The sequence below is a fragment of the Eurosta solidaginis genome, chromosome 1 (genome assembly GCF_040869045.1).
Source record: "Eurosta solidaginis isolate ZX-2024a chromosome 1, ASM4086904v1, whole genome shotgun sequence".
NCBI lineage: Eukaryota > Metazoa > Arthropoda > Insecta > Diptera > Tephritidae > Eurosta > Eurosta solidaginis.
Window position 1 is genome coordinate 323,770,182 of NC_090319.1, and position 27,423 is coordinate 323,797,604.

The 27,423-nt window shown below is 35.7% G+C and overlaps 3 protein-coding genes across 3 annotated transcripts in view; 1 reads left to right on the forward strand and 2 right to left on the reverse strand.

Moving 5' to 3' along the window:
• Nucleotides 1–22,137, reverse strand: part of LOC137237784 (mediator of RNA polymerase II transcription subunit 13) — a 171,198-nt gene extending 149,061 nt beyond the window's left edge. Inside the window, exon 1 of the mRNA XM_067761959.1 lies at nt 21,498–22,137. The gene's annotated coding sequence lies outside the window, so the exon portion shown is untranslated. The remainder of the gene's footprint in view (nt 1–21,497) is intronic.
• On the forward strand, nt 453–22,395 carry LOC137237781 (IQ motif and ubiquitin-like domain-containing protein). Its single transcript, XM_067761956.1, has 10 exons — nt 453–913; nt 5,562–5,695; nt 5,757–5,869; nt 10,076–10,293; nt 10,346–10,692; nt 12,607–12,770; nt 16,207–16,339; nt 18,265–18,377; nt 21,509–21,693; nt 21,869–22,395. The coding sequence occupies exons 1-10, from the start codon at nt 453–455 to the stop codon at nt 22,191–22,193; spliced, it is 2,193 nt and encodes a 730-aa protein (XP_067618057.1). The 3' UTR covers nt 22,194–22,395.
• On the reverse strand, nt 22,195–26,597 carry LOC137237789 (FAST kinase domain-containing protein 4). The gene is made up of 7 exons (XM_067761969.1): nt 26,542–26,597; nt 26,095–26,355; nt 25,316–26,038; nt 25,000–25,249; nt 24,650–24,924; nt 24,506–24,575; nt 22,195–22,791 (listed from the first exon to the last, which is right to left on the reverse strand). The coding sequence occupies exons 2-7, from the start codon at nt 26,300–26,302 to the stop codon at nt 22,578–22,580; spliced, it is 1,740 nt and encodes a 579-aa protein (XP_067618070.1). The 5' UTR covers nt 26,303–26,355; nt 26,542–26,597; the 3' UTR covers nt 22,195–22,577.
• Between the last annotated feature and the right edge of the window lie 826 nt (nt 26,598–27,423).

A 27,423-nucleotide genomic window follows, 5' to 3' on the forward strand; every position in this document is an offset into this window, starting at 1 on the left:
CGACGAATTTGTTGCAAAAATCGACGAATATTTTACTTTTCCATATTGCAAATTAAATTTTTAAATAGCCCAAAATATTTTTTAACAAAATTAGGGAGGCTCGAAATTCATTTCAGACCTATGGTCCCATGGACAATATAACTCAGTATGACCCATAAATTCAGAAACTGGATGTGCACTTGAAGTTTTTTTCCCCCATACAATTTGACCACCCTATTGTACTTATATTATTGTTGTATAAAAGTCTATACGCATTTAACCTTAAGTATTGAACCAACAAACATTTCAAACTTTAGTAGAAATTCAAGAACTTTGTTTGAATCACAAATCGACTAACAGCAACGAATAGTGAATACCTCTTAAAATTTTTTTTTTTGTGTGTCAATGTCGAGCTTTTTCTTTAGAATTTTTTATTTATTCACGAATTTTTTGTTATATAAAAAATAAACGAAATGAATTGTGAAGAAACAAAAGAACTACCAAATATAAAATATATACAATTTATCCGACCAAAATGTACACGCGGCATAGAAAATCTCGAAAGCAATAAAGAAAAGGAACCTGTGATGGCACTCAAGGAAATTCCATTGGAATTTGTCGACGATGTGGTGCCTGAAGAAAATGTAACGGTTAAATTTCGTGTTGCCGGTTCACGTATTGTGGCACAAGTTTATTCAAATCGTATGACTATTGCCGATATCAAAGCGGATATATCAAGTAAATTTGAAGTGGACCCCAAATATGTGGTGCTAAAGCAAGATGAACGTGAAATACCGAATCGTTGTTTGCTTATACAAACCGATTCAAATCAGTTTGGTATATTTGAATTCGATTTGGAATTATTAGATGAAGCAGAAATGAATTTGGACGAGGGTGTAGAGCGACCAAAATTGGATTTGAATATATATTATAAGTATGTATTTTATGGGTGTATAACATAAATCTGACATATATAATCCCGAAATATATAGTCCCCAAAAACAACCAAGTCTCAAAAAATCATATTTCAGACTTGGACCTAATGACGGCCAATCATAATCTAGACACGAACAAACATCAATCACGCGTAATCTTGGCAAGATAAAATCCGCACAAAGAAGCTACATAAATCCCCACTAGTTTTTCAAAGCTATTCTGTTATTACAGACAATTTTTCTGGGATGTGTCTTGTCGTGATTTTGCTTTGTCAGGATTTTGTTATTCTATATTTTGGCTTGTCCGGATCATACCTTGTCGGATTTTGGTATATTGCCGGTATTGTCAGGTATCTGTACCTTTTCAAGTTCAAAACTAGAATACGTAAAATTATAACGAGAAAGCGTAAATTGAAATAAGAACGTGTAAATTCAAATCGAGAAATGTAAGTTAAAAATGGGAAAATGTAAATTTGTATTGGGAATATATAAGTTGGTAATGAGATACATAAGTTCATATTGGGAATGCGTAAATTCAAAACAAAAAAATTCAAAATAAGAAAAGGTAAATTCAAATCAATAATGAGTTAAATTTAATTGCGGTACTGTAAATTTCAAATGAGAGTTCTTCAAAATCTAGTTTTAAATTCAAAATTTTAGATAATGTTTAGTTAGAATTTTCTCCGTCGGGAAAGCCGACTGACCGTTTGTGATATATAACAGGAAAGTGGTAGACGAACTGAAAGAAAAAAAAAAGGTTTTGCTTTTAAGTTTTTATTATCTTATCCTATACCGCATACAAAACTTATTGGTGCGTATTAGAATAAAGGTTAGATTAAATATGGGTCTGCACATGGCACGTCGCCTGGAACGTTGCAGTCAGCGATTATAGTTAACCACTTTCCTCACGGGAACGTGAGTCAAAATTACTCCTGTTAAAATGTTTGTGCCAATATATTTCATTTCAATGTTCTAAAGAACACAGGTTTAATTTCACCTCCGAATCAACTTTGGTATTAATGCTTTAAATAAGACAGCATTTAAGCATACGGACCAAAACGAGAAACGGATGCCTCCACTTGTCGCAAGCAACGACTAGGTGTTATTTTTTTTATTTTATTTTTTTTTAGATAAATGCATAATTCAGTAGACTATTTTGAATTTCGCTTTTCTCTTTTTGAATTTACTTTTACTCGTTTTGAAATTACGCTTTCTCAATATAAATTTATACTATCGCATTTTGTTTTACATTTGCTCATTTTAAACTTACATTTGTATACTCAGCGTGCTTTGAGCACAGAGTATATTAACTTTGATTGGATAACGGTTGATTGTACAGGTATAAAGGAATCGAGATAGATATAGACTTCTATATATCAAAATCATCACTATCGAAAAAAAATTTGATTGAGCCATGTCCGTCCGTCAGTCCTTTAACACAATAACTTGAGTAAATATTGAGATATCTTCACCAAATTTGGTACACGAGCTTATCTGGACCCAGAATAGATCGGTGTTGAAAATGAGCGAAATAGGATGATAACCACGCCCACTTTTTATATATATAACATTTTGGAAAACACAAAAAACTTAATTATTTAATAAAAAATACATCTAGAATGTTGAAATTTGCCGTGTGGACTGATATTGAGACTTGATAAAATTTGAAAAAAAAATGTAAATGGGCGTGGCACCACCCATTTGTGATAAAATCAATTTTACAAATATTATTAATCATAAATCAAAAATCGTTAAACCTATCGTAACAAAATTCGGCAGAGAGGTTGCCTTTACTATAAGGAATGCTTTGAAGGAAAATTAGCGAAATCGGTTAAGGACCAGGCCCACTTTATACTATAAAAGAGTTTTAAAAGGGTCGTTGACGAATAAAATTAGATATATCTTTGCAATGGTATTTCATTTCCCAAGTGGATTTATAACAATAAATAGGAAAAGCTTCAAATTTAAAAAAAATGGGCGTGGCGTTTTATGTATATTTTCAATGTTTCGAGAGCCATAACTCGAAGAAAAATTGACATATAGTAATGAAATTGTGTACACATATTTTCCTTATAGCAGAAAATATTTCTAGTAAAAATGGACGTGATCGGTTAAAGAACACGGCAACTTAGATATAAAACAAGTTTAAAAGGGTCGTAGACTAGAATAATAAGCTATAACTTAGCAAAAAATAGTTTTGAATCAATAATATTTCACTTATCAAGATGAAATGGGGAGACATTTTTCTTTTAAACGGGCGGTGCCACGTGTTATGTAGAAAAGTAATTTATCTGAAATGAAATGTACAATAGAAGCTCACGCTGAGTATATAATGTTCGGTTACACCCGAACTTAGACAACTGTACTTGTTCAACTTGCAGTTATGCGCTCTCATTTCAATACACTTTCTTTCTTGCAATGTTACACTTTCTCATTAAAATCTTACATACTCTCATTTTGAACTTAAAAATGTGTAAAAATCGGGATTATGTGGTGCCTCCGTATTTCATGCGAATATGTATTCAGAGCTGGGTAGTAATAATTATTTTCTAAATTAATCCAAATTAAATTTACTATTAATTACAATTAATTTCAATTGCAAATAATTTTTTCAATTCATTTACAAGGTACTCCCTTTTTGAATTTCTAACGAAAATCATTCCTCTAATGGTAATCAAAATACTATTTAAATACTTTTCAAAAAACCTTACTAGAATCTTATTACCTTCACTTGCTATATATAATTATATCTATACGAGCCGAACCCGTGCGCATCTTGCGCAACCAATATAAAAGTCTCTTATCAAATATCAACAAAAATCAGTTGTTTTATCAATCAATTAAAACTTACAGTGCGCCGCCATCTAGCGTATAATAGCAACTGCCAGCAATGCAGTGCAAGTATTCACAATAGTGCCATAGTACAAATAGATTTTGTGCGTGCTCACAATCGGTATTTTTAACAAATTATCTTAATAAAATATAGCTAAATAAAAGAATTACGACCAAAATTGCCCAAAGTTCGCTAAAAGCCCGAATCTCCATCTTTACAACCAAAACTTTGTTTATAGATTTGGATTCCAAATAAGAGCGAAAAAGGGTCCCGTACATAAAAACAGCAATTAGAAATAATATATACGATGATATAAATAGGCAAGCGCAAAATTTAAATTTTACGGTAAGGTCTAAGGTCTTCTCAAGAAGTGCAGGCCATTCAAAAAATTAAATATAGCGCTATGAATTTAAAAAAGGCACCACTACCACCAACATGTGTTTTATGTTGTTTTGTTGAGAAAACCAGCAGGCCTCATGCAAACGAACTCAGATGTGATCTCGTTAGCAAATGAATGAAGCGTGTTTACGTAGTTGATTTGTTGGGAGTATAGAGCGAGAATCAGCAAATATGAGTAAATTTGTAATTTTCTTTGCTGATATTCAAAATTGTTACGTTTCAATGAAGCGTGATCCAGATACGGATAGAAATTTTACATGCAAATGCAACAACAAATTGATTCATATGGGTCACATTGTTGTTGCATTTACATGTTAAATCTCTATCCGTATCTGGATCACGTTTCATTGAAACAGGAGGAATGTTTGCAAAAGCAAATAAGAATATTCATTCGATTCGTTCCTTGCAACAATTTTATGTACTACTTTGTAAGTTAATAAAATAAAATATAGTGAAATTCAATAAAATGAAATGAAATAAAATGAAGTTAAATGAAATTACAAAAAAAATTAGATAAAGGAAATTGAAGGAAAGGAGAAAGAGAAGGAAAATGAAAGAAAATAAGAGGAAAGAAAAGCAGACCAAAAGAATGGACAGTAGGGAAAATAGGAAAAGAAAAGAGAAGAAAGGAAAAGAAAAGAAAAGAAAAGACAACAAAAGAAAAGGAAAGGAACTCTAGTTTAATTGAATTCAAAATAGGATTGATTTCTTAAATTAACGAATGAATTTGAAAAAACTATTAGTTTACAATTTGAATCTGTATTACTAGCCAATAATTAATTTTATTTCAATAACACAATTACTCGTAAAGCAATTCAAATCAACAATTACTTGAAATTTTGTATAGTTTTTCAAATAAACTAAATCCTTGAAAAAATGTGTAAAGTATAAGAAAAAATCTTGAAATTCAATTATAAAACTCAATTGCTTGTAATGCAATCTTCAAAAAAGCAATTTATTGGAATGCAATGTAAAAAGGATTCGGTTTTCAAAATCATCATTATCAGGATTGAAAAGATTAATAAAAGGCTTGAAAAATGTTTTAAGTAAACTCACCGCATGATTGATTTTAAATGCATATACTCGTAATGCCGTACTAAACAGAAATACTTCAAAATTTAACATACAAATTTAAAAAAAAATCAATTATTTGAAAAAAATTATGATTTATTCCATTAAATATTCAATTTCTGGTAATGCAATTTAAAAGTAGAAATCAACTTCAAATAGTTTCCAGGAAGTCAAGAAAGTGCTAAATCCTTTTATTATTACCTCATCAAATCAATTACTTTTTATAAGTACTAAGTAATTCAGTTATAATTGTAATGCATCTACCCAGCTCTATATGTATGCACATTATTAGTATGTAGCTTCAATTAAAGTGACTTCATTTTTAATTTAAAAAATTTTATTAGTAAATATCACATGCCCGATTTTATAACGGTACATATCGAAGATGGGGGCATGAAAACAAAAACCATTGTTGTCGAGATTTTGAATAAAGCAATTATTAAGCCATTTCTATGTGGCTATCGCGATAAAGCAACGGGTAAGCGCTAAAATCTTATTTTTGATCAAAAATCGTTTACATATTCTTACTGCTTCATTAGGTATCGAATATCTTGATGCATTCACTCAGACTGGTCCATATTTTGATAAGATCAAGTACCATCGCTATGTTAGCCGGGATACACAAACGTACGAGTATAAAGGAAAAGAAGTTGTAAGTATGAAGTACTAACGGGGTTTCCCATACAGAAACCTGCAGTCGGAAAGATTCTTTTTATTGTGTTAATAAATTCTTTAGTAGGTGTATTTTGTATTCCTTTGGGCAAAGGTAGGTAGTTACTTCTCCTATAGTCTGTAATAGGCCAGTTGGTTATCGTCCAGACTTTTTTATAGCCTTTAATTATATCAATTCGGTGCCGTCTCTTAAACGGGTTTCTAACAAAACGGACAAAAACAATAAATAACTGTAAGGTGCAATAACCTCCGAAGATATTTTAGGCCGAGCTTCTCTTCCAATTTGCGTCGTGCTCCTTTTAATTTTTCCTACAAACTGGGGGAACGGGATCTACATGTTTTATGCCGACTCCGAACGGCATCTGCAAGGCAGTTAAGTTTTCACAAAAACTTTTTCTAATTGAGAAACATTGTTTCTAAAATGTTGCTGTTGCATTGTCAGGGCGTGAACCCACGCTACCACCACACCGGAGGGGTTAGCAAAATCCCGAAGCAAAGGCCGACATCACCGCCATACAGAAAACACAACGGACGAGGGAAAACTGAAGGACAGTAAGATCTTTCAACGTCTACCCCAGTGGTCATAAGAATGGAAGCAGAATTCAGAGCCACGTGTTGGTTTTGTGGTTAAAAAAAAGATTTCGCTGTTATTAATGTCGTATACGCTCATCACGATCCGAATCAAGGCATGATTTTTTAATAAAATATTTGTCTGTGCCTTGGTACTATTGTGAGGAACTAGAAAAAAACGGACTCTGACTTACTCCGTTCTGGCTTCATAACCATGGTTCTACAGTCGGGAAATTTAACCTTCATATAATAACATCTTCCAACGAGTTGAGGTTACAGGGGCAGTACTACGTTCCAGCATTAAATGATACACCAAGCTACATGATTTTACACTGAAAGAAATAGTGCTAGCAAAATCAACAAATCGGTTCTGTTGTTCTTGACTTAACGGTGAAATTGATCGAATTATGGTTAATTCGACCGAGTTCTTTGTCAAGCGAACAAATTAGTTTAGTCATTTCAACAGAAGAGAAATTGTCGCTCTTAAGTTAACAAAATTATGTAAAATTGACAGATTCCTAATCAATCTAACTGATTTTTTTGTTAACACAACTCATCTCACTGGTCATTTCAACAGCGATCAACAGTCAATACATGAGCAAATTTCAAAGATAATTTTACGCTCACTGCGCTCTCTAATTTGTACTTATGTATGCTGTGTACTATATGTATGCACATATTTACATATGTATATGGCCGCCGCCGTGGTGTGATGGTAGCGTGCTCCGCCTACCAAACCGAAGACCCTGGGTTCACACCCCGGACAAAGCAACATAAAAATTTTAGAAATAAGGTTTTTCAATTAGAAGAAAATTTTCCTAAGCGGGGTCGCCCCTCGGCACTGTTCGGCAAGCACTCCGAGTGTATTTCTGACATGAAAAGATCTCAGTGAAAACTCATCTGCCTTGCAAATGCCGCAACATAGGTACAAAGCTGTCGCAACACCTTTTGTGGTTTTTCACAACAAAATGAGAAGGCTTTTCCCACAGAGCGTGCTCCCCCACATAAATACATTGCAGCTGTAACAGGTGATTAGCACCCTATGTTCTTCTAAATTTACAAATAAAATAATATACAGTCCACTAAAATAACAAATGATACAATTTTTAAAAACAACTACTCGCCCTCCGAACCACCAATGCTATTTATCTACTACTCGTGTCCCCAATTGATAAGAGAAACAGCTATAGAAGTATCAGTACCTTGTAAAAAATCAAAATTAGCGAATTCTTGTCTCGAGCTTAGGCAAACACATCTCCTGCCTTAAGTATTATACGCCAGCAAACAGCCCTGCGAATCCCGTTATACTCTTCTTCGCAAAAGTCAGTGTCGATAGCGAAAAATAACTTTACCACAATGTTAGCCTCACTCATCTATAATTCTGAGATGCGGTGACAGCGCTACGCTAAGTGTCTGTCCTGCACACTGTTTAATTTTGGTCCTCAGCCCTTTTTAAGTAGAGGAAAGCTGAAAGCAATCAGACGATATTTGTATTTCCCACACTTTGGGGAATGGCTGTTTTGGGCAACCTTCGCTTCACTGATCAATTTAGCATGTTCACGTCCACTTATGAAAGCATATACCGTTGGAAGTATTATAGTTACTTAAATCCTTAGTACCGATATGCGCTTGACTAATGGTGGAAACTGCGTTTACAATAAGAGAAGTCTGCACCGCAAATCTTGTGCGAGCGAACCCCTTCCCATTATTCTACATAAACTCTAGACTTTCGATATATGCTTTGCTTGGTGAGTTAACTTTTTGTGTTTCAACCGATTGGGAGCAATGGCAATTTAGCAGTTCGCGACGTTGTGTCCGTACACCAATTCATCGCTAACCCATTTCACAAGCTTACTTTGGCATTAGCCACCTGTTCACAAGCGACTTTATTGTTGCACACCAGCTTCTCTCTTACCTGGATCCTGCGAGCGGTAACGCTTATCTTATAATTTCAAATACTGTGTGTGTGTATTTGACTCAATACTTACCACTCGCCTCAGGATTGGCTGGGTGCTACCACAGCCTTTCACGAAAGCCACTTTAAAGGTATTTTCGAAGCCTAAGGCACCACAGTACAAGTGGCTTATTTCGGCGAAGTCACAACCATCCCCGTCTGCCTCCCTTTCATAAATTTAAAAGGAGTGTATATACTTAAGTCCTCTTTTTCATATAAATACGGGTTTGTCACCAGCTGATTTGAGTGCATCTATGGAAGCACAGCTTTTTGTAGTTTGGTCAATTCAGAGGCAGGAAAGACACCACTTGGGGCATGCGGAAAATCAGCTCCTTTTTAGCCAGAGCGAGTGAAATTTTATACCACAACTTGCATCATCTAATCTATGATTTATAACTAGTCCGTAGTCCAGCACATTATTTTGTAGCTCTGCTGCCAAAATGGAAAGTGTTTCAGGCAGAATTCTTTCCGTTATCGCCTAAAGTATCGAAGGCTGAAGGCCGAAGCATAGGTATTACCCCGCCCTTATCCCTTAGGATGGCCTTCTTCTTTAATATAGCGGAAAACTGGGTAATAGGTTGTGATTCTAGGATGTGGACACATCAAACACTTCTCGTACCTTTCGGGCGGTATGAGTAGGTGCAAATACTAGAACGTGTCGGACTCATTTTTGAAAAACCTCTAGGAGTGTGCTTCTATTGAACAAAATAAACAAACTAAATTAACTAGGACAAAAGCCTCTAGACTAAAATTGCAGTCATGAAATGGAATACATACTGTAATGAAAAATCCTGGTTATTATACACTTTCTGATAACGTTCGTATCGCTGAACTGATGAATAAATCACTCTAATATTCAGTATTGCAAACTGGTCTCTATTTAGATTACTTTGGGAGTAGTACAATTATACTTCAATATCACGTACTTCACAATGGCGTGTGTTAATCAAACTGATTAGTCGTTCCTCAGCTTGCGCCGCTGTTATACTCTCTGTTGCCTCGTCCGCATATTTCTACTAAGGTCTAAACGTTTCGCCACTCTTGTATCTCCTTCTTGGTAATTGAGCTATATGCGTGTGTATGTGTGAGTATCAACTTCGGCTGATGACTACAAGTGTGTGTGTGAGATATCTCTTCGTTGCCTTGTACATAAGTGTCGCTAACTTTAATATGTACATATTCATAAGAGTGACTGCTTCATGTTTGTGTCGTTGCGTGATTATTTACTAACAGCCTAGTGATGTCAAAATTCGCCACAATACTAAGTTTGGTCTGATTACCGTAAATCGTGAGTACTTAAAAGAGAAGAGATAGATGCAGCAATAAGTATACGAGGTGAGTAGATTTAGCCATGTCCGTCGGAATACAAACCAGTCGCTCAAGTTTTGGGACATCTTGATGAAATTTGACGAGCGGGTTTATTTTGGTGTCCGATGATTCATTTGTCGAAAGCGAAGCGATCGGACCTCTATGGCATATATCCGCCACACAACAGATTGTTTATGATATTTTCTTTAATTTTAACAGCTACCATTCCATCTGTAGGCAGGCATTCTCATTTCGCAGACTAGAACAAGTAGCGTTATCCAAGTCCAAATAAGTCCTCTGCTGTAGTTTTCGAAGTAAGGCCCATATGAATGTGACATTTTATGTCTTTCCTAGGATACTGCCCATGAACAATCCACTCAATGTTGGCAAGATGGTAATAATGTACTCTACGTCTCTGCTGCCACCGATTATACCATAACACCCGGTAAATATCAAACTTATGCCCAAAAAATGCGACGTGAAAATAAATTAGCCAAAATAATATTGATCCAACGTAATCTACGTCGTTACATTTTATGGCGTAACATACAGCAAGCAGCAGCAAATTACCGGTAAGAACAATGACGAAGACTAAATGAATTAATGTTAATACGCCTTTTCTAGTCGCTTGGTGGCCAATCGGAAGGCTGAAGAGGAACGTTTACAGGCGGAAGCTGAAAAGCGTATCAAACGCGTTGAATTGGCTAAACAATTTCCACGTACCAAAGATGACTTTGAAATGTTGTACGGTGAGGTACAAAAATGGAAAATAGCCGAATTGAAACGTATAGCGCGCTTATATGAAGGTCCAGCACGCATTGCTGAGGTCAATGTGTTGCTCGACAAGGAGATACAATTGCGTAATGGCATTGAAAAGCAGCGTGTTATTGTCAAACAAGCAATGGAGGATTTTCGCAATGAAAAATTGTTGACCAAATTAGGTGAACCAATTAAGTGGATTGGTTATAAAGGTGAGGAGCCATTACTTATCAGACACTTTAGATATTTTTTGTTGTTGTTTCTTTTGTTTTTGCTGGCTTATGCGGGAATGAGCTGCCTTTAATCCAGTAGAGTTCTGCGTTGGGTTTGATGGCCACGACTTCAAAAGTATTTAAGATGAAGCACAAAATGGGACCTAGTCTTCTTTCGGAGATAACCACGAGAGACGTACTGAAGATTTGATGTGTAAAGTATGCATACTTTTCATAGAGAAGCTTCCGCAGTCCTGTAAAAGGATGAATCGCGCAACGCAAGAAGGCTATGGGATCTTGCGACTTACTGCCGTACTGTTGTGATGAAGGATTTGTGGTACGCATGTGTGTACGCCGATAAGTAATGTCGTTCATTGCTTTGTTGAGCATTTTGCCAATATCTGCGTTAGGTGGAGGCTCCTCGACTAATCGACATACCGAAGAAGTTTCGTAGGAATCTACTTCACTTTCGGCGATTGCCGACCTGAGAAGAACACCATTCACCGCCATTTATGAAAGCCGCTTTGCACGATGAACTGTTTTTAGCCCTCCAAGTATCCGAGTCCCGATGGCATAATTCCTGCACAACCACAGATATCTTTGGGGACTACTTTTATAGAACTGACTCTCATTTACGCCAACTTTCTCAGATTGGGCTATGTCTCCAAGTCTCAGAATATGTTCAAAGTTATAGTCTTTATCCCAAATGTGGAACAAATCTCTCACTACTCCCAACAATCAATCAGCGTGACTTCGATCATTTAAAAAGCTTTAAAAGCCGAATTGAAGGTCACGTAAGGACTGGGAGCCTTTCCAACTGTTGAAGAAGCATTCAACAATGCCCTACCGCCGGCCATTGAAAAGGACCTACAAGCACTCAGAGCCGAGTCGACTCTGGTAGAGTTCACCAGCAAACTTTTGGGGGCATGGGTCATGGCTATGAATGACCTGCTTGAGGACCTTGTGGTTGGGTCTGCCAAGTAGTGGCTACAGCTGATAACCTAACAAACCTTGTCAGGAGGAATACACTGAATACACTGAGTGACGTTTTACAAAGACACCTGGGTCCCTTAAGTATTTTATCAGGAGCTCGGTGTGAGTTAAAAGTTGTGGTCGCCCTATAAGTGAATCAAAGTATCTCTTGAATGGATGACAAGGCGAAAAATCCCTGGCAACTATCACGCTATCACGCTGATCTCTTTGCCCGACCAGACATTTACGAACTGAACGTGGCTGCCAGTAGAGACTTTGGAATTCCGTTGACCATTTGCATATGCTTTTGCATAGGTGGACCACCTCTTGACTAAAGAAAGTACGTCGGGAGCTGGTAAATAGCATGACAACAGGACCGGGTAATCTCAGACGGCATGCATTTAAGCATACTCTGCCTAAATCACAAGGCAATCGCGCTTAATATGCTTCCTTGATATCGTATTTAAGGTTCCATCAAAAGTACTATGCGAAAGACTGAAGCCCACCGTCGGCGAGCTAATTAGATCTATCAGATTTTCACCATACGCCACTGGAGAATACCCATGAGAAAAGCACGGCTGACTGGAATATCGCTTTATCTCGGCTGTTAGTTCGAAAGAACGTCTGCTCTTCAACCGTTTTCTGAAATAGGAGGTTAATTGGGGCTTTTCCTAAAGTTTGCTGACATAGTGTATTTTCAAGGTATCAATAAGCCACTACGCCTGAGTTTAAGTTTCAACCGAGGCTTATACGTCTAGGCCAAGTGCCATTCTGTAACATCGATTCGACCCATTTGGCATTCAAGAAAAGCGAAACCCTACTTTCCAACATCTGCCTTCGACTGAAGATCCAGCAATTTTTCCCACATACACACGGCAAAATTCGCTAGATTTCTATATATTAGTACCTTCCAATTGCAATTTTTTTTGTTTATCTCAATAGATAATGTAATTCACTTGGATTTGTTACGTACACAACGAGCTCGATTCCTTACCGAAATTTATAAAGACATGCAAAAGAAGATGAGCAGAAAGGAACGTGTGGAACTTTTAACGAAGGTCAAGCAAGTTTTGTTAGATGAACGTGATTTCCCGGATTTTGCTGAGGTCAGTAAATGCATTATTTTTTGGAAAAAGTAAGTCCATGCAACATAAGCATAACTGGGATTGGGAAGAATAACTACCTACCAGAGTTACTTTCAAAATTGCCTGCAGAACTCCCTCTACATGAGCATGACTTAATATGGCACTATCAAAGAATTTGGCCCATATATATTTTTTTTTGAAAAAAATTCTAATAGGATTTCCAAATCTAACTCTGGAATAGGGTCGTTTATGAAGCTAGCTCGTTATCGCAATGACTGCCAAGATAGTGCGACCTTCCAGTCGGCAGGCAATACATTAATCATACGCAAATTTCCATTTCATGAGCTCAAGACCAATTAATAATAAATTGTTATCATTAAATTATTGTTTCATCATTATAGAAGGATTTTACAGGGCCGGATTAACAACTAGGCAGAATAGGCAGTTGCCTGGGGCCCCCGATTTTAGGGGCCCCCGAAAAATTAAAAGGACTTCTAAAATTTTCTTACCAACATGAAATTCTAGAGAGTGAAAGAAAAATATAATCAGAACTGAAAATAAATGTTACTCAAATAAATAAAACTCAATTCACCGCATTTAAAAGGCGACGACCGACGAACTAGATAAGGTTCCTAAAAAGGACATTTCCGACTCATTTGACAAATTGTATGAGCGTGCAAAGAAGTGTATCGAAGTGAAAGGAATAATCAAAAGACTAACAAAAGAGAATTATAACTTTTCTCTAAGTAATGGAGACCTCCACCAATCTATAAATAACTTAGTTCGTTTTTATTCTAGAGATTTGGAAGAATTTTTCATTAAAATGAAACAATTCCAAAGTTACGTCAACTCCAGATACACTGATGCACAAAAAACTTATAGCCATTTGTTTAAGATTCTAATGGAAGATCAATTAGCCGATGTATTTCCTGACACAGAAATAGCGCCTCGAATTTTTTTAACATTAATGATCACAAATTGTTCTGCCGAACGATCCAAATCTACATGGCAGAATTAATATAGAGACAAAATGTCTCAATTGTGTTGTTAGTGTAGAAATGAGAAAAACTGAATTAAGCATGAAAACAAATACCAGCAGGATGGCCTAGTGGTTAAAGGCTACTGCAGTTTCACCATGTGATTCACGGTTCGAATCCCGGTGAAACCTTTGATAACATTACAAAATTGCCTGATGATAATTACGTTGGCGGTTTTCGAAATGGGTCCATCGCAATATGCCAGTAAATGTTTCTTTCTTTTCAGTTTCTCTTAGAAAAACATAATAATTGAAATTCGATTATTATAAGCCGGTGTTAAGCTCATGAATTATTAAATATAAGTATAAACTGAACACACCATTAAACAAACATACAGATCCTTCTCGCAATTAAAAAGAATCAAAGCTGCTGAAAGAGCTACAACGCGACAAGGGCGACTCGAGATGTTAGGGGTACTTTGCATTGAGTCAGATTTATTGAACAAAATCGATATTAATGATATAATTGATGAATTTTCCGAAAACAAATGTAGAAAACGACATGTTTAAAATGTAGATAGTAATTTTATTGATATTATTACATTGTGACAATAAAATTTTTATGAAAGATATAAGTTTGTATTTTTTAATCGGAAAAAGAAGGGAACGGACGTGAAAAAGGGCCAGCCAAAATTGATGGTTGCCTGGGGCCCCGTTGAAGGTTAATGCGGCCCTGGATTTTTAAAATGACAAATTAAAAGGTTTTAGTTATAGTGCATACCAATCGAAATCAGCCACGATCTCTTAGAAGACTGAATTCGCCACCGAAACTGAGGACTTCTTATTTCAAATCGCAACAGTCTACCCTTAGGCCATGCTGAGTAAATCTGATTTATTATTTTTATTTATATTCCACCCACAAATTGCAAGTGAAAGAAACGGAATTTGTTGTAATGAAAGTCCTCGGGTTCGGTTTTTGAATTAGCAAAAGTTAAGACGAATTTATATCCGCGTTTCTTCTTCTTATTAAATAAAGTACTCTCCGAAGGCTTTGGGAAGTGTTATCGATGTTGAAGGTCATATGCCGGATATAGATCCAGTATTAGCCCGGCCATCTCGCGAACAATTTAATATGACCACGTTGAACCTTCTAAGACATTTCTATATTAGCCTACTTCGTGATTCGTTTTCGGGAATACTTCAGGATTGCATCGAAATGAATCGAATTTCAGGACTACTTCAGAAATGCTTTCGAGTTTGTTTTGGAGTTCATTGATTACTTATATGCAAAATATGGTCGTGCGAGTGTATGCCCTACTATTGGAATCCAGGTGTTATAGCTCGGAAATAAATAAATGCCCCAAATTTTTTAAACAAATGCGCGAAAAAGAATTGACATGCATAACCTCTCCTTCGATTTTAAGACCGCGTTCGACAGTACGAAAAGGATGCCGCTATGTCTTAATTTGTTTTCCCGCAAAGCTTATACGGCTATATAAAACCACGTTGAGCAACACCATCAGCGCAGTCTTAATTGGGAAGGTCCTCTCCAAGCCGTTCGAAACTAAACGACAGAATGATCACCTTTCGTGCAATTTCTTTACTACTAGCTGCAGAACTTAACCACTCTAGAACAATATTCTATACGAGCTTGCAATTACTGGAGTATGCTACTATCATTGACATCGTCGTAGACACGCGCCGATTGGCTTACTGCAAATTTGCGGAAAAGATGGGTTGGATGGTGAATGATGGCAAAACGACGTACCTGCTGTGATCAGGCAAGGGGTCAGCGTATGGAGCGTACATGATATATGTCTGTCAAAGGACCATCAACACCGAAAACACTCCCCAAAACATTCGGGGGTGTCTTTATCGCTACGCTGGGTAGGTCATGTTATACGAATGAAAGATGATGCTACGGCCAAAACAGTATTCCTGCCGTAACTCGCCTACGGAAGCAGAGGAAGAGGGCGAGCCCCACTCTGCTGGAACGACCAGGTGGAAAAGAATTTAATTTCCCTTAGTGTTACCAATTGGCGGCTGGTGCACCTTTTTGGACGGCCATAACCGTTACAACGGTTAAGCGTCAATTACGTATTAAGTTTCGGGATCATTACTGGTCAGTTGGGCAATTCGGGTTCATTTCGGGACTATTTCGCAATTGTTTTGAAAATCGTTTCACTATTAGTTGAAAACTGTTTCAAAAAAATTTCGGAATCTTTGCAGAACTGCTTTCCGTACCGTTCTGGGGACTTTTTATGAATCATTTCAGGACTCTTAAGGGATGAGATTATATCGGCGTAATATTTCGGATCATTTTACGACTATTGAGACTTTTTTCAGGTTAATATCTTCAATATTTCAGCATCATTGGAATAACAATTATTATTAACTGGCCTTGAGATCATGAAATCTTAAATCTATAAAAATTTAATATTCTTTTGAAACAGTAATAAAACTATGTTTTTTCATCAACAGATTTTCGATTTAGTCCAACGTGAAATAAATTTGCTCCTGCACACCAAATATTGTGACGTTGAAGTCTTGCATAAGCGGCAGAAAATTCTCTGGATGGAACTTATAAAATTCTCCAAGGATAAGCCGAAAGATTGTAGGAATAAAGAAGAGACAAAAGCTTAGAGTAACAAGTAAGGAAGGCTAGGTTGGGGTGTAACCGAACATTACATACTCAGCTGAGAGCTTTGGAGACAAAATAAGGGAAAATCACCATGTAGGAAAATGAACCTAGGGCAACCCTGGAATGTGCTTGTATGACATGGGTATCAAATGAAAGGTGTTAATGAGTTTTTTAAAAGGGAGTGATCCTGAGTTCCTTTTCGAGAAATCGCCATAAAGGTGGATCAGGGTTGACTCTAGAATGTGTTTGTACGATATGGGTATCAAATTAATGGAATTAATGAGGGTTTAAAAGGGAGTGGCCCTTAGTTGTATGTGTGAAGGCGTTTTCGAGATATCGACCAAAATGTGGACCAGGGTGACCCAGGACATCATCTGTCGGGTTTCGCTAATTTATTTATATATGTAATACCACGAACAGTATTGCTGCCATAATTCCAAGGGCTTTTGATTTCGCCCTGCAGAACTTTTTAATTTTCTTCTACTTAATATGGGAGGTGTCACACCCATTTTAAAAAGTTTTTTCCAAAATTATATTTTGCGTCAAAAAACCAGTTCAGTCACCATGTTTCATCCCTTTTTCGTATTTGTTATAGAATTATGACATTTTTTATTTTTTTAGAGATTTTTGATATCGAAATGTGGGCGTGGTCATAGTCGGATTTCGCCCGTTTTTAATACCAAGATAAAGTGAGTTCAGATAAGTGCGTGAACTAAGCTTAGTAAAGATATATCGATTTTTGGTCAAGTTATCGTGTTAGCGGGCGAGCGGAAGAACAGACGGTCGGCTGTGTATAAAAACTGGGCGTGGCTTCAACCGATTTCGCCCATTTTCACAGAAAACAGTTACCGTTATAGAAGCTATGCCCTTACCAAATTTCACAATGAATGGTAAATTTTTGTTCGACTTATGGTATTAAAAGTATTCTAGACAAATTAAATGAAAAAGGGCGGAGCCACGCCCATTTTAAAATTTTATTTTGTATTTGTATTTTGTTGCACCATATCATTACTGGAGTTGAATGTTGACATAATTTACGTACATATATACTGTAAAGATATTCAATTTTTTGTTAAAATTTCACTTTAAATTTTTTTTTAAAGTGGGCGTGTTCGTCATCCGATTTCGCTAATTTTTATTTAGCACACATAACGTAATAGGAGTAAAATTCCTGCCAAATTTCATCATGATATCTTCAACGACTGCCAAATTACAGCTCGCAAAACTTTAAATTAACCTTCTTTCAAAAGTGGGCGGTGCCATGCCCATTTTTCAAAATTTTACTAATTTTCTATTCTGCGTCATAAGGTCAACCCACCTACCAAGTTTCATTGCATTATCCGTCTTTGGTAATAAATTATTGCACTTTTTCGGTTTTTCGAAGTTTTCGATATCGAAAAAGTGAGCGTGGTTATAGTCCGATTTCGTTCATTTTAAATAGCGATCTGAGATGAGTGCCTAGGAACTTACATACCAAATTTCATTAAGATACCTCAAAATTTACTCAAGTTATCGTGTTTACGGACAGACGGACGAACGGACGGACATGGCTAAATGAATTTCTTTTTTCGCCCAGATCATTTTGATATATAGAAGTCTATACCTATATCGATGAGTTTATGCCATTACCGTTATGCGAATAAAATTAATATACTCTGTGAGCTCTGCTCAGCTGAGTATAAAAAGTAGAAAAAAGTTTAAAATTGAAGGAACAGTACATTTAGTTTTATCCAGAAGTGCAGTTGGGTATATTGATAATGCATTGTCTTTCTATTCTTGCTTAATTTTTGGCTTATGAATCAAGTTCCTTGCTTTGCTCTAAGTCACTCAAATACCATAGTTAGAAATGTATTTCAATTATTTTATGACATCGGTGTGCACCGATTTACCTTTTTCAGATGGTGACAAGCGAATGTGCGAAGTATGCAAGGAGGTTAAGCCATACTCCCAGTTTGCATTGCGTACGCGCCAAAACAATGTGGACACTTGCAAGCGTTGCTATTACTTAAAGGTATTAAAAAACCCACACACATTCAAACTTGTATTTAATGCATACAGTATTGTGCAAAGTAGTAGAAGGCACCACATTATAAACAAGTAAGGAAATCTGAGTTCGGGTGAAACTGAACATTACATACCCAGCTGTACACTTGAAATGCTGTTGTTGTTTGTTTTGTGTGCTTAATAGTGTTACAAGGCTGCGCAATAATACATATGTATACATATGGTTCTATTCTGAACTAATTGTTCTTCGAGTTATGGCTCCCGAAACATAGAAAATTGCTTAGACATAAAAGGGGCCACGCCCATATTTTGTAATTTTAAGTTTTTCCTATTATTATAAATCCACTTGGGAAATGAAATAACATTGATATAAAACGCTTTTTTGCAAAGATATAGCTTATTTTATTCGTCCACGACCCTTTTAAAAATCCTTTATATAAAAGTGGGCGTGGTCCTTAACCGATTTCGTTAATTTTTCTTCAAAGCATTCCTTGTAGTAAAGGGAACTTCTCCGCCGAATTTTGTTACGATAGGTTTAGGATTTTTGATTTATGATTAATAATATTTGTAAAATTGATTTTATTACAAGTGGGCGGTGCCAAGCCCATTTTAAAATTTGTTTTCAAATTTTTATCAAGAGTCTCAATATCAGTCCACACGTCAAATTTCAACTTTCTAGGTGTATTATTTACTAAATAATCAGGGTTTTTTGTGTTTTCTAAACTGTTATACATATAAAAAGTGGGCGTGAAAATCATCCGATTTCTCTCATTTTCAATACCAATCTATTCTGGGTCCAGATAAATTATCTCAATATTTACTCAAGTTATCGTGTTAACGGACAGACGGACGGACGGACAAGTACAGATGGGTATAAAAACTTAAATACACGCCAAACGCTGTCTGGGCCGAGTTTTGGTTTATCTGCCTAATTGAAAAACATTTTAACTAGCCCTTATAGCTCAGTCCTCTCTACCCTATCGTGTTCTCTCTCCTCTATCACATCCTCTTCCACTACCTCTTCCACTCTCCTTGTTGGTACTTTTTCTAATTCCTCTTAGCTCTCACTTCGTACTCATATCCTTTTAGCTCGTCCTATTACTTTTCTTTCCCTAAATTCCATCTACCTGAAGTAAAGAGCACCATAAATATGAACATTTCGAAAAGGCCAGTAACTGGTCTACTTCCCAGAAAAATTGTATTATATATACTAACCTAGGTTGTTTTCTTCTTCTTCTTGTAGTGATAAAGACACTTCACGAAGGCTTTTGTAAGTGTTATCGATGTTGATGGTCCTTTTTTCGGATATAGTTCCGGAACGTTTCGGTAACAAGCATCATTAAGATACTAGGCCGACCATCTCGTGAACGATATAATATGACCACGTTGAACTTTCTAGGTCATCCAGCTAGCCCCTACCCAACTTCTAGTTCCATGAGGACGTTGGCTTATCGCATTTTGTGTAACCTACAAACGAATTTCAAAAAGTTGCATAGTAGAGTCTTCTGAGCTTTTTAGGTACCGTAAGCACAGTCACAAAAAAAGATGATGGAAATGGATTGTGATTCAATACCTATTTATGTATAATTTTCGTAGCACGTTGTTGTCCCCGATAGACTCCGAATCTAATCATCCCATGAGGTATCTGTGTCAAAAAAGCTGCCAATAAATATGCCCTATCTTGACTATAAATATGCCCATTTATTTAAATGATTCTTTTTGGAAGAAACGTTTGGGACGTTCTGTGTCTTGTGTTCGCCATATTTTCGAAATTAGCCTCCAAAACATAGGCCTTGAATTGCAACCTTTACATTTATTTTTATTTCTTAATTTTGAATGGTATACAATTTGGTTTCCTTTCAGATTTATAAAGTAGGTAGAAAATATTGAGAAATATATGGTTTTATTTTTCGAAGATCGGACTTCGGTCCCACATAGTACCTGTTATATAAGCTTGCAAAGACAAAATTTACTATTAAAATGCGAACTAACTAAAATGAGGCTAACTTCGAAAAAAGAGGAAATAGTTTTTTTAGCAATTTATAAGAAATGAGTTTGGCCCAATACACCGAAAAAATTTATTTTGCACTATAGTGTTAGGAGCGATACAACTACGTCTCCGTAAGCAATGTGATGAGATCCAGCACCTACCCGCCCACCCGTTTGATCCAGATAAGCATAAGGACCCTAATGATAATCCACACAAAATCGGAAAACCCCTTTGCTGGGTCGTGCCCGGTGTTCCCCAAAATACACTATCCAACCCTTGCAGAAGAGGAAAGTAAACTACCAAGGAGGACATTGTAACAGGTTAAAGTCTTACTTGACCAGAATTAATCCCGACATACGTAATGTATTCCCTGCATACGATGTGTCCCCAGATGACGCCAACCATCGTATCAATGCCTCCAGTAGCAGCATCCCTATGGTAGTGTGGCGAAGCACTTTTAACACAACAGCGACACAGTTATCAGTTACGAGGAAGGTTCTAGTATTCTCCAAGACCGCAAAGTTACTCTACAACATTAATCATCGTTCTTTATGGAGTTTTTCAGTTCGGTCGCCGAACAAGTTTCTTGTTACACTATGTACTAGGGTGGGTCAAATTTATTGTTGAAAAGGCAAATCCAGTTTCTGAATCTATGGGTCATACTGAGTAATATTGTCCATGGAACAATAGGTCTGAAATGAATTTCGAGCCTCCCTAATTTTGTTAGAAAATGTTATATCCCAATCCGAATAGCGGCTCTCACAAATAAAAAACATGACAATAAATGTAAAATTCGGATTGGGTTGAGATATAAAATTGTCTAACAAAACTAGGGAGGCTCGAAATTCATTTCAGACCTATGATCCCATGGACAATATTACGCAGTATGACCCATAGATTCAGAAACTGGATGTGCACTGGATGTTTTTCCCCCATTTTTCCCCATACAATTTGACCCGCCCTACTATGCACACATTCAGACTATGTAAGGTCCTTACGGGCCGGCCATTTCAACCTATTGCCTCTATAATAGGACGGAATTAACATAATTCATTCCACAACACTGCACACATGTTACATGAGATTTAAACTTGAACCACCAAATCAGTTGTATTATCTAATTTTTTACATATTTACCTTTTATGTAGATTGCCTCAACGGATAATAAAACATACGCAGCCATATTACGCTCGATACAACGCGATGAACGTAAGCGCCGCTGCAATGCCTCATTCGCTTTTGTATTACAAATGGATGATATACGTTATCTGATCGACCAAATTTGGCATAGTCATTCAATTCTTAGCAAGAATGCGGTATTAAGCAATTTACGGTAACTATATGAATGAATGATGTTGCAATAAGTAATCAAAACGAAAGATTTGACGGCAGTGACACATGCGCACGCGTAAACTATTTTATATTTCTTGTTGCACATTATGAATATTGTTTGATTGCCTTATTTAAAACTACATATTACTGCTATCTTTTCTACTCCTTCTTAACAGTTTGCCACGTTGGCTAAAAGGTGAAGATTGGTCACCATGGAATTGTATTTGCCTTACTGAGTCAGAGGCACGCGATCATTATAGATTGGATAATCCAACTAAAGTCTATGACCAAAAGTTGGTGTTGGAGGTTACCAATAGGCACATGTTGGGACGTGCTGCATTCCATAAAATGACCGAAGTTGCTACAGAATTTGTTGAGACCGGACAATGGTTTGATGTTGGTTTGAGTAAGCAACGTACTGTCAATCCGCCAAATGAATATGAACGTTCAGCATCAAAAACGCCTGCTCAAATGCTCAAAGAAAATAAAAAATGCGACTGAATGAATGTGGTTAAAAAAAAATATTTTTTATTCTAACACAATCAGCATAATGTTATATTTTAAAAATTAGAATTTTGTTATTTTAATTTCTAAATAAATGTTTACATTTAATAGTTGGTTTTTCATTAAGCTTTTGTTCCTTAGCTCGAGAATGCATGCAATCGCTTAAAATTTCCATTTCAAGGGCTTTTGGATTTTTAAAAATAATAATGATAATAAGCGCAACAAAGAATTCATTTCTCATATAAATGAAAAACCAAAAAGTAGCTAATTATGATTCTCGCAGTTGAACTAGTACTGTGTGGTTGTGTGAATTTATTATAATTTAAACAATAAGGGTTCGGCCTTGAAAAACACTTACATAACTGGTAAAATTAATAAAAATTAGTCTTGACTACTAATTATCGCTTTAAATTTCGCTTCCAAATACTGCACTCTCTTTAACAGCTTATCGCTTGTATTGAACTCGTTATAGGGCACTGCTATAACTTTGTACCCACTTTTTTCTAACAGTTCAAAGCAAAGACTTGTAATACCGCTCGCGGAACGATGGGTGCCATGGCAGACATCATGGAAATCGACAATCATTAGCGCAATCCTTGAATGAGAAAGGAAATAAATGTGAGAAATATTGAAATACACTCGCATTATTATTTAAACGACCGGTACTCATTTTAGAACTACTCCTGGATTTATATTCTCTTACTAATTTGGCTTAAGATAATTAACTCGAGTTGATTGCATGCACTAACTATACAATTCAAATGGAAATTTTGAGTTTGTGTTTTTGCCACTCAGCATTTAGGTGATTAAATTTTGAATTCCCCTACATATCAATACGATTTGATTACTCTTTCTGAATAAATAATGAGTTATCATACAATTGAACAAAAGAAATAATCAAATGTGACTACTCCTGATGATCAAAACCCGAAAATCATTTTTCGATCACTTTTTGGTATCATTTTTGAAGTCCTTTGATGATTAAATTTTAATACTTCATAAAAATCAACAAAAAGAATAATCAAATATGCTTACCTTTCGATGAACAAAAACTGAATATAGTTTTTCAATCACATTTTGGAATCATATTTGAATTAAATGTGTTTACTTTTGATGATGAAAAATTTATAATCATTTTTCATTCAGCTTTCTGAATCTTTTATGAATATATTTGTTGACTGAATAATGATTTTTATATTTGTTGAAATTTTACTTTTCATTAAAAATATTATTTTTTTCACATACACATATTTTTTCAATCATGAAGCTAAGCAAAAATATATAAAAATTGTATTATTTATGCAAAAGATATTCTGCAAGACAAAAATAATGTAATGATGCTCGTGCTTGAAGATCTCGCCAACCATTTCTCCACCTTCGGCTCCCCAGAAAATACAATACAAAGGTTGTGAGCTATTTGAACCCCAGGTAAGTGAAACTATCTTGACATACCTGGATACGGCTTCAACATCCCGTATCGTATCCATATTTTAAGATGCAGACGATAATGCTGATGTTGGATGTTGTAGTCGCAGGTGTATATCAGTCAACTTTGTTTGCGCGTTACCTATGGTTCGAATAGCTCACTAGTGTATGCTTTCTTCCCCTGATGAAATAAGATTATTATGTACCCAGCCAACATTTTTTGAAAATTTTGATCAAAAAATATTTAAATATCATACCTCAAGATAATTAAAAACGTTCAAATTTAAAAGCATTTTCTGTTCGAAAATTAATGTATCGTAGGGAGAAAAATGTACCTTAATATAAGATTATTATGTGAAATAAGATTATTATGTAGTATCTTATTGTGAACGAGATATGAAGAATAAATGCATGATAGATCGCATTTAAAAATTATTCAAAAATCTCAACCAAAACGATTGAAATATGTTCAGGAATGAATGACTGTGAAAAGTAGTCAAATATTACTCTAAAACTATTAAAGCTCAATTTTACAATGATATCAAAAATTAATAAAAAGTGTTTTGAAATAGGAATCATAAATGATTATTCAAGAATAATCACATTTAAGGTATGTACATTTTCCTCCCGACGATACATTAATTTTCGAACAGAAAATGCTTTTAAATTTGAACGTTTTTAATAATCTTGGGGTATGATATTTAAATATTTTTTGATCAAAATTTTCAAAAAATGCTGGCTGGGATGTGTATACAGCCAAAGGCTCATATTCGAGAAATTTTGAGTCTTACAAAATAAATGTCTTTAAACTAGCCAATGCCAAAATAGCGCTATATTATAAATCAAATGTATGATGATAAAATTACTCATATTTTAATACATACTTGATAGCTTTTTGATTTTGTTTATCTACAGGTAGCGGATTCCGTTTGTTGTCGAATAAGCAAAACGCATCTAAAATAAAGATATAAAATAACATATTTTTGGGTTTTTTATTTCGCATGATTAAAATTGAATGTTCAGCTTACCAATTAAGAAGCCCATTTTACTATCTTGCAAACTTTTCAAATAGTTGCTGTTGGGCAGTAAACTTTTTAGCGCGTCCAGCATACCGTTTACTAATATTTGTTTATTTTTTGAATGCGCTAACGGTAAAGTGTGCACTGAACTATCCGCAGCTAAAAGTGAGCCTTTATATTCTTTAGCTATAAGTTGTGCATATCCATTTAGGTTTAAAAGCTTCATTTTCGATGTGGGCGAGAGATCATTAGTGACTTTTTCAAGTTTCGCAATGAATTCAGCGCTATACAAAGATGAGTAAAAAATAAATTTATATAATTATATTTTCAAAAAATTAAATAATTATTTGTAGTCACACCTTAAAACACTATTCAATTGATCGTCATTTACAAGTCCTAACATTGCTAACGACCATACGTGATTAAGCCAATCGATGCTCTTTTGAAAATCAGCGCTTACAATAGATGTGCTCAACTTGTTACGTACATCATCTAAATTAGAACTTTTAAAATTCAATATAGCAGATGTAATAAAGAGTGCGCTAATATCTTGTGGTCGACAAATTTCGGAATTATTTAATGTCCATTGCGTAAGCGCCTCCATTATATCTGCAAAATGATGGCAATTATGAGTTTATTGTAATAATATTGTAATTACTAGTACAATATACGCACCCAAATCTCGATACCTCATTATGCCCAAACTGGTTAAAATGGATCCGACAACAGCAGACTTTTCAGAATTTTTTTTTAGCACCGCTTGTATATCAGCACAAACTTTCGCTGCCAGCACAGAATCCTGAAAGTTTAGGGTGCCCATTGCATATAATATATCAGCACACTGTTTTAAATCCAGCTGATCTGTTGTACTACTTATATTGAAGGCAAGCGAGCGCAGAAGTGGTGTGCTACGTCGTTTACGTTGCGCCAAAGTGCTCATCACTTTTACCATTTGTGGCAAACTTATGCTAGCAATTAACTTAGCTGCTTCGTCATCTCCAGCAACACCCAGCACAGTATTAAGATCATCTGTGCGAAACCCTGATATACGCTTCGAGTTATTTTTGTCATTGGTCGCAGCACCAGCCCTATTTGCCACTGTACGGCCTAAAACACGACAGATGCGCAAAAATCGTGCATCATTTTCAAATTCATTGATTTTTGCACGATTCATTGAACTCCATTCAGCTAATATTGAAACTATTTTTAACGCATGTTTGCGCGAAAGTGGTCCATTTCCTTCGGATACGGCCAATATACCGTTAACCGTTTTTGCATTTATGATACGCTCGTCCAAGCTATCAATTTTTTTTGATAAACCGTTTGCTTTACATGTTTCAGTAGTGCTTGTACTATTCTCATCTTTGAGAGACTCAAATGCTGCAGCCACTAACGAACCTGCATAGGATTGGAATTTCTGAGAAAACACATTTCAAGCAATATGTGTATGTTACCTTTTGGTATTCTAACGCTTGTACTAACACTCTCAGGCATGTCTGCATTTTCCCTTTTCTCTGCCGGAGTTGATGTCGCAACATCAGCTTGGCTCGGAACCGCTGCTGTAGCGCCTGCTCCACGTTTTATCGTGCTATAGGCAGCGTAGTGCATATGACGAAACAGTTGTGTGGCTACACCGCCTGCATACCGTTGTAATCCTAACATTTTATACGATGGCGACAGTTACTGTTTATGATGATGTGATCCAGTAAAATCAGCTGTAAGAGACAACAGCGTTTTATATAACTTTCTCATTGTTGATGGTAAATTGCAAATACATATGAGTTATTGGTGCGAAATATATTTACTGCTTTTAAATTTCAGTTAATTTATACGTCATGTTTCAAAAAATTAATGCAAATAAAGCAGAAATTATATTTTTATTTCAATTAATTTGTATTTACCACAATGTGTAATGAAAAAGGGAATACCGCAAATTAAACGTCAAAATCGGGGTGACTTCTTTAGTGATGGAACAAATTTATATCGGTTAATTTAACTTGGCAGACATCGATAACCTAATATTAACACGTTGAGGGCTACTATACAACCGAACAAATGATTCCTTTTGGCAACAAAGGTTATTCAATAATTTGCAAATGTCAAATATAACTGTATATTCGATGTATTCGCTTTTTAACCAAAACTTGGTTGAGAAGTTAGTATACAATTTCTTTTATGAAAATTGTCTTTCCAGTAAAATTATAGATTAATGGCGTTATTATGTATAACGCAAAGCGACGCGAAGAATCACTTTCACCCAAGTGGAACCAAATTCGTATCATATAAGAGCATTCATTCACTTCGCTGACTCTCAGTGACTATCGGTGACTGTAGGTGATTGTCTTACGTTTTTTCGTATTATATAGCGACGCAAAGTGTCACGAACACTCATTTTTACTGTCAAAATATTCACTTGTTTCTGGGTCGCGTTTGCTTCATTCACTTGGTTTTTTCATTGTCGTTTTTTTTATAATTTTTAAGTAAAGATCTTAGCATTTCGGGAAAAAAAAGATTAAAATTTTCCATAGACATAAAGGTTATATTTAGAGCTTCGTTCAATGTATATTTCATCAAAAAATTTTACAGGAATAAAAAAAATATAAGCGAAGCCTATACAAATTATAGCCAGGGACCAGAACAGTTATTCCTTTTGTAATAAAAGTCCCTCAGAAAAAATGTTGGTATGGCCTAGAAGGTTCAATGTGTTCATATTAAATCGTTCCCGACATGGTCGATCTTGTACCTTAATGGTGCTTGTTACCGGAACATACCGGATATTTATC

Coding starts and splice junctions, on each gene's coding strand:
- LOC137237781 (XM_067761956.1), top strand. CDS start 453: ATGAATTGTGAAGAAACAAAAGAACTACCAAATATAAAATATATACAA. Junction 5,870..10,075: donor AGTATAAAGGAAAAGAAGTT/GTAAGTATGAAG, acceptor TGTCTTTCCTAG/GATACTGCCCATGAACAATC. Junction 16,340..18,264: donor CAAGGATAAGCCGAAAGATT/GTAGGAATAAAG, acceptor TACCTTTTTCAG/ATGGTGACAAGCGAATGTGC.
- LOC137237789 (XM_067761969.1), bottom strand. CDS start 26,302: ATGTTAGGATTACAACGGTATGCAGGCGGTGTAGCCACACAACTGTTT. Junction 26,039..26,094: donor AAGCGTTAGAATACCAAAAG/GTAACATACACA, acceptor AATCCTATGCAG/GTTCGTTAGTGGCTGCAGCA. Junction 24,925..24,999: donor CAATTGAATAGTGTTTTAAG/GTGTGACTACAA, acceptor ATCTTTGTATAG/CGCTGAATTCATTGCGAAAC.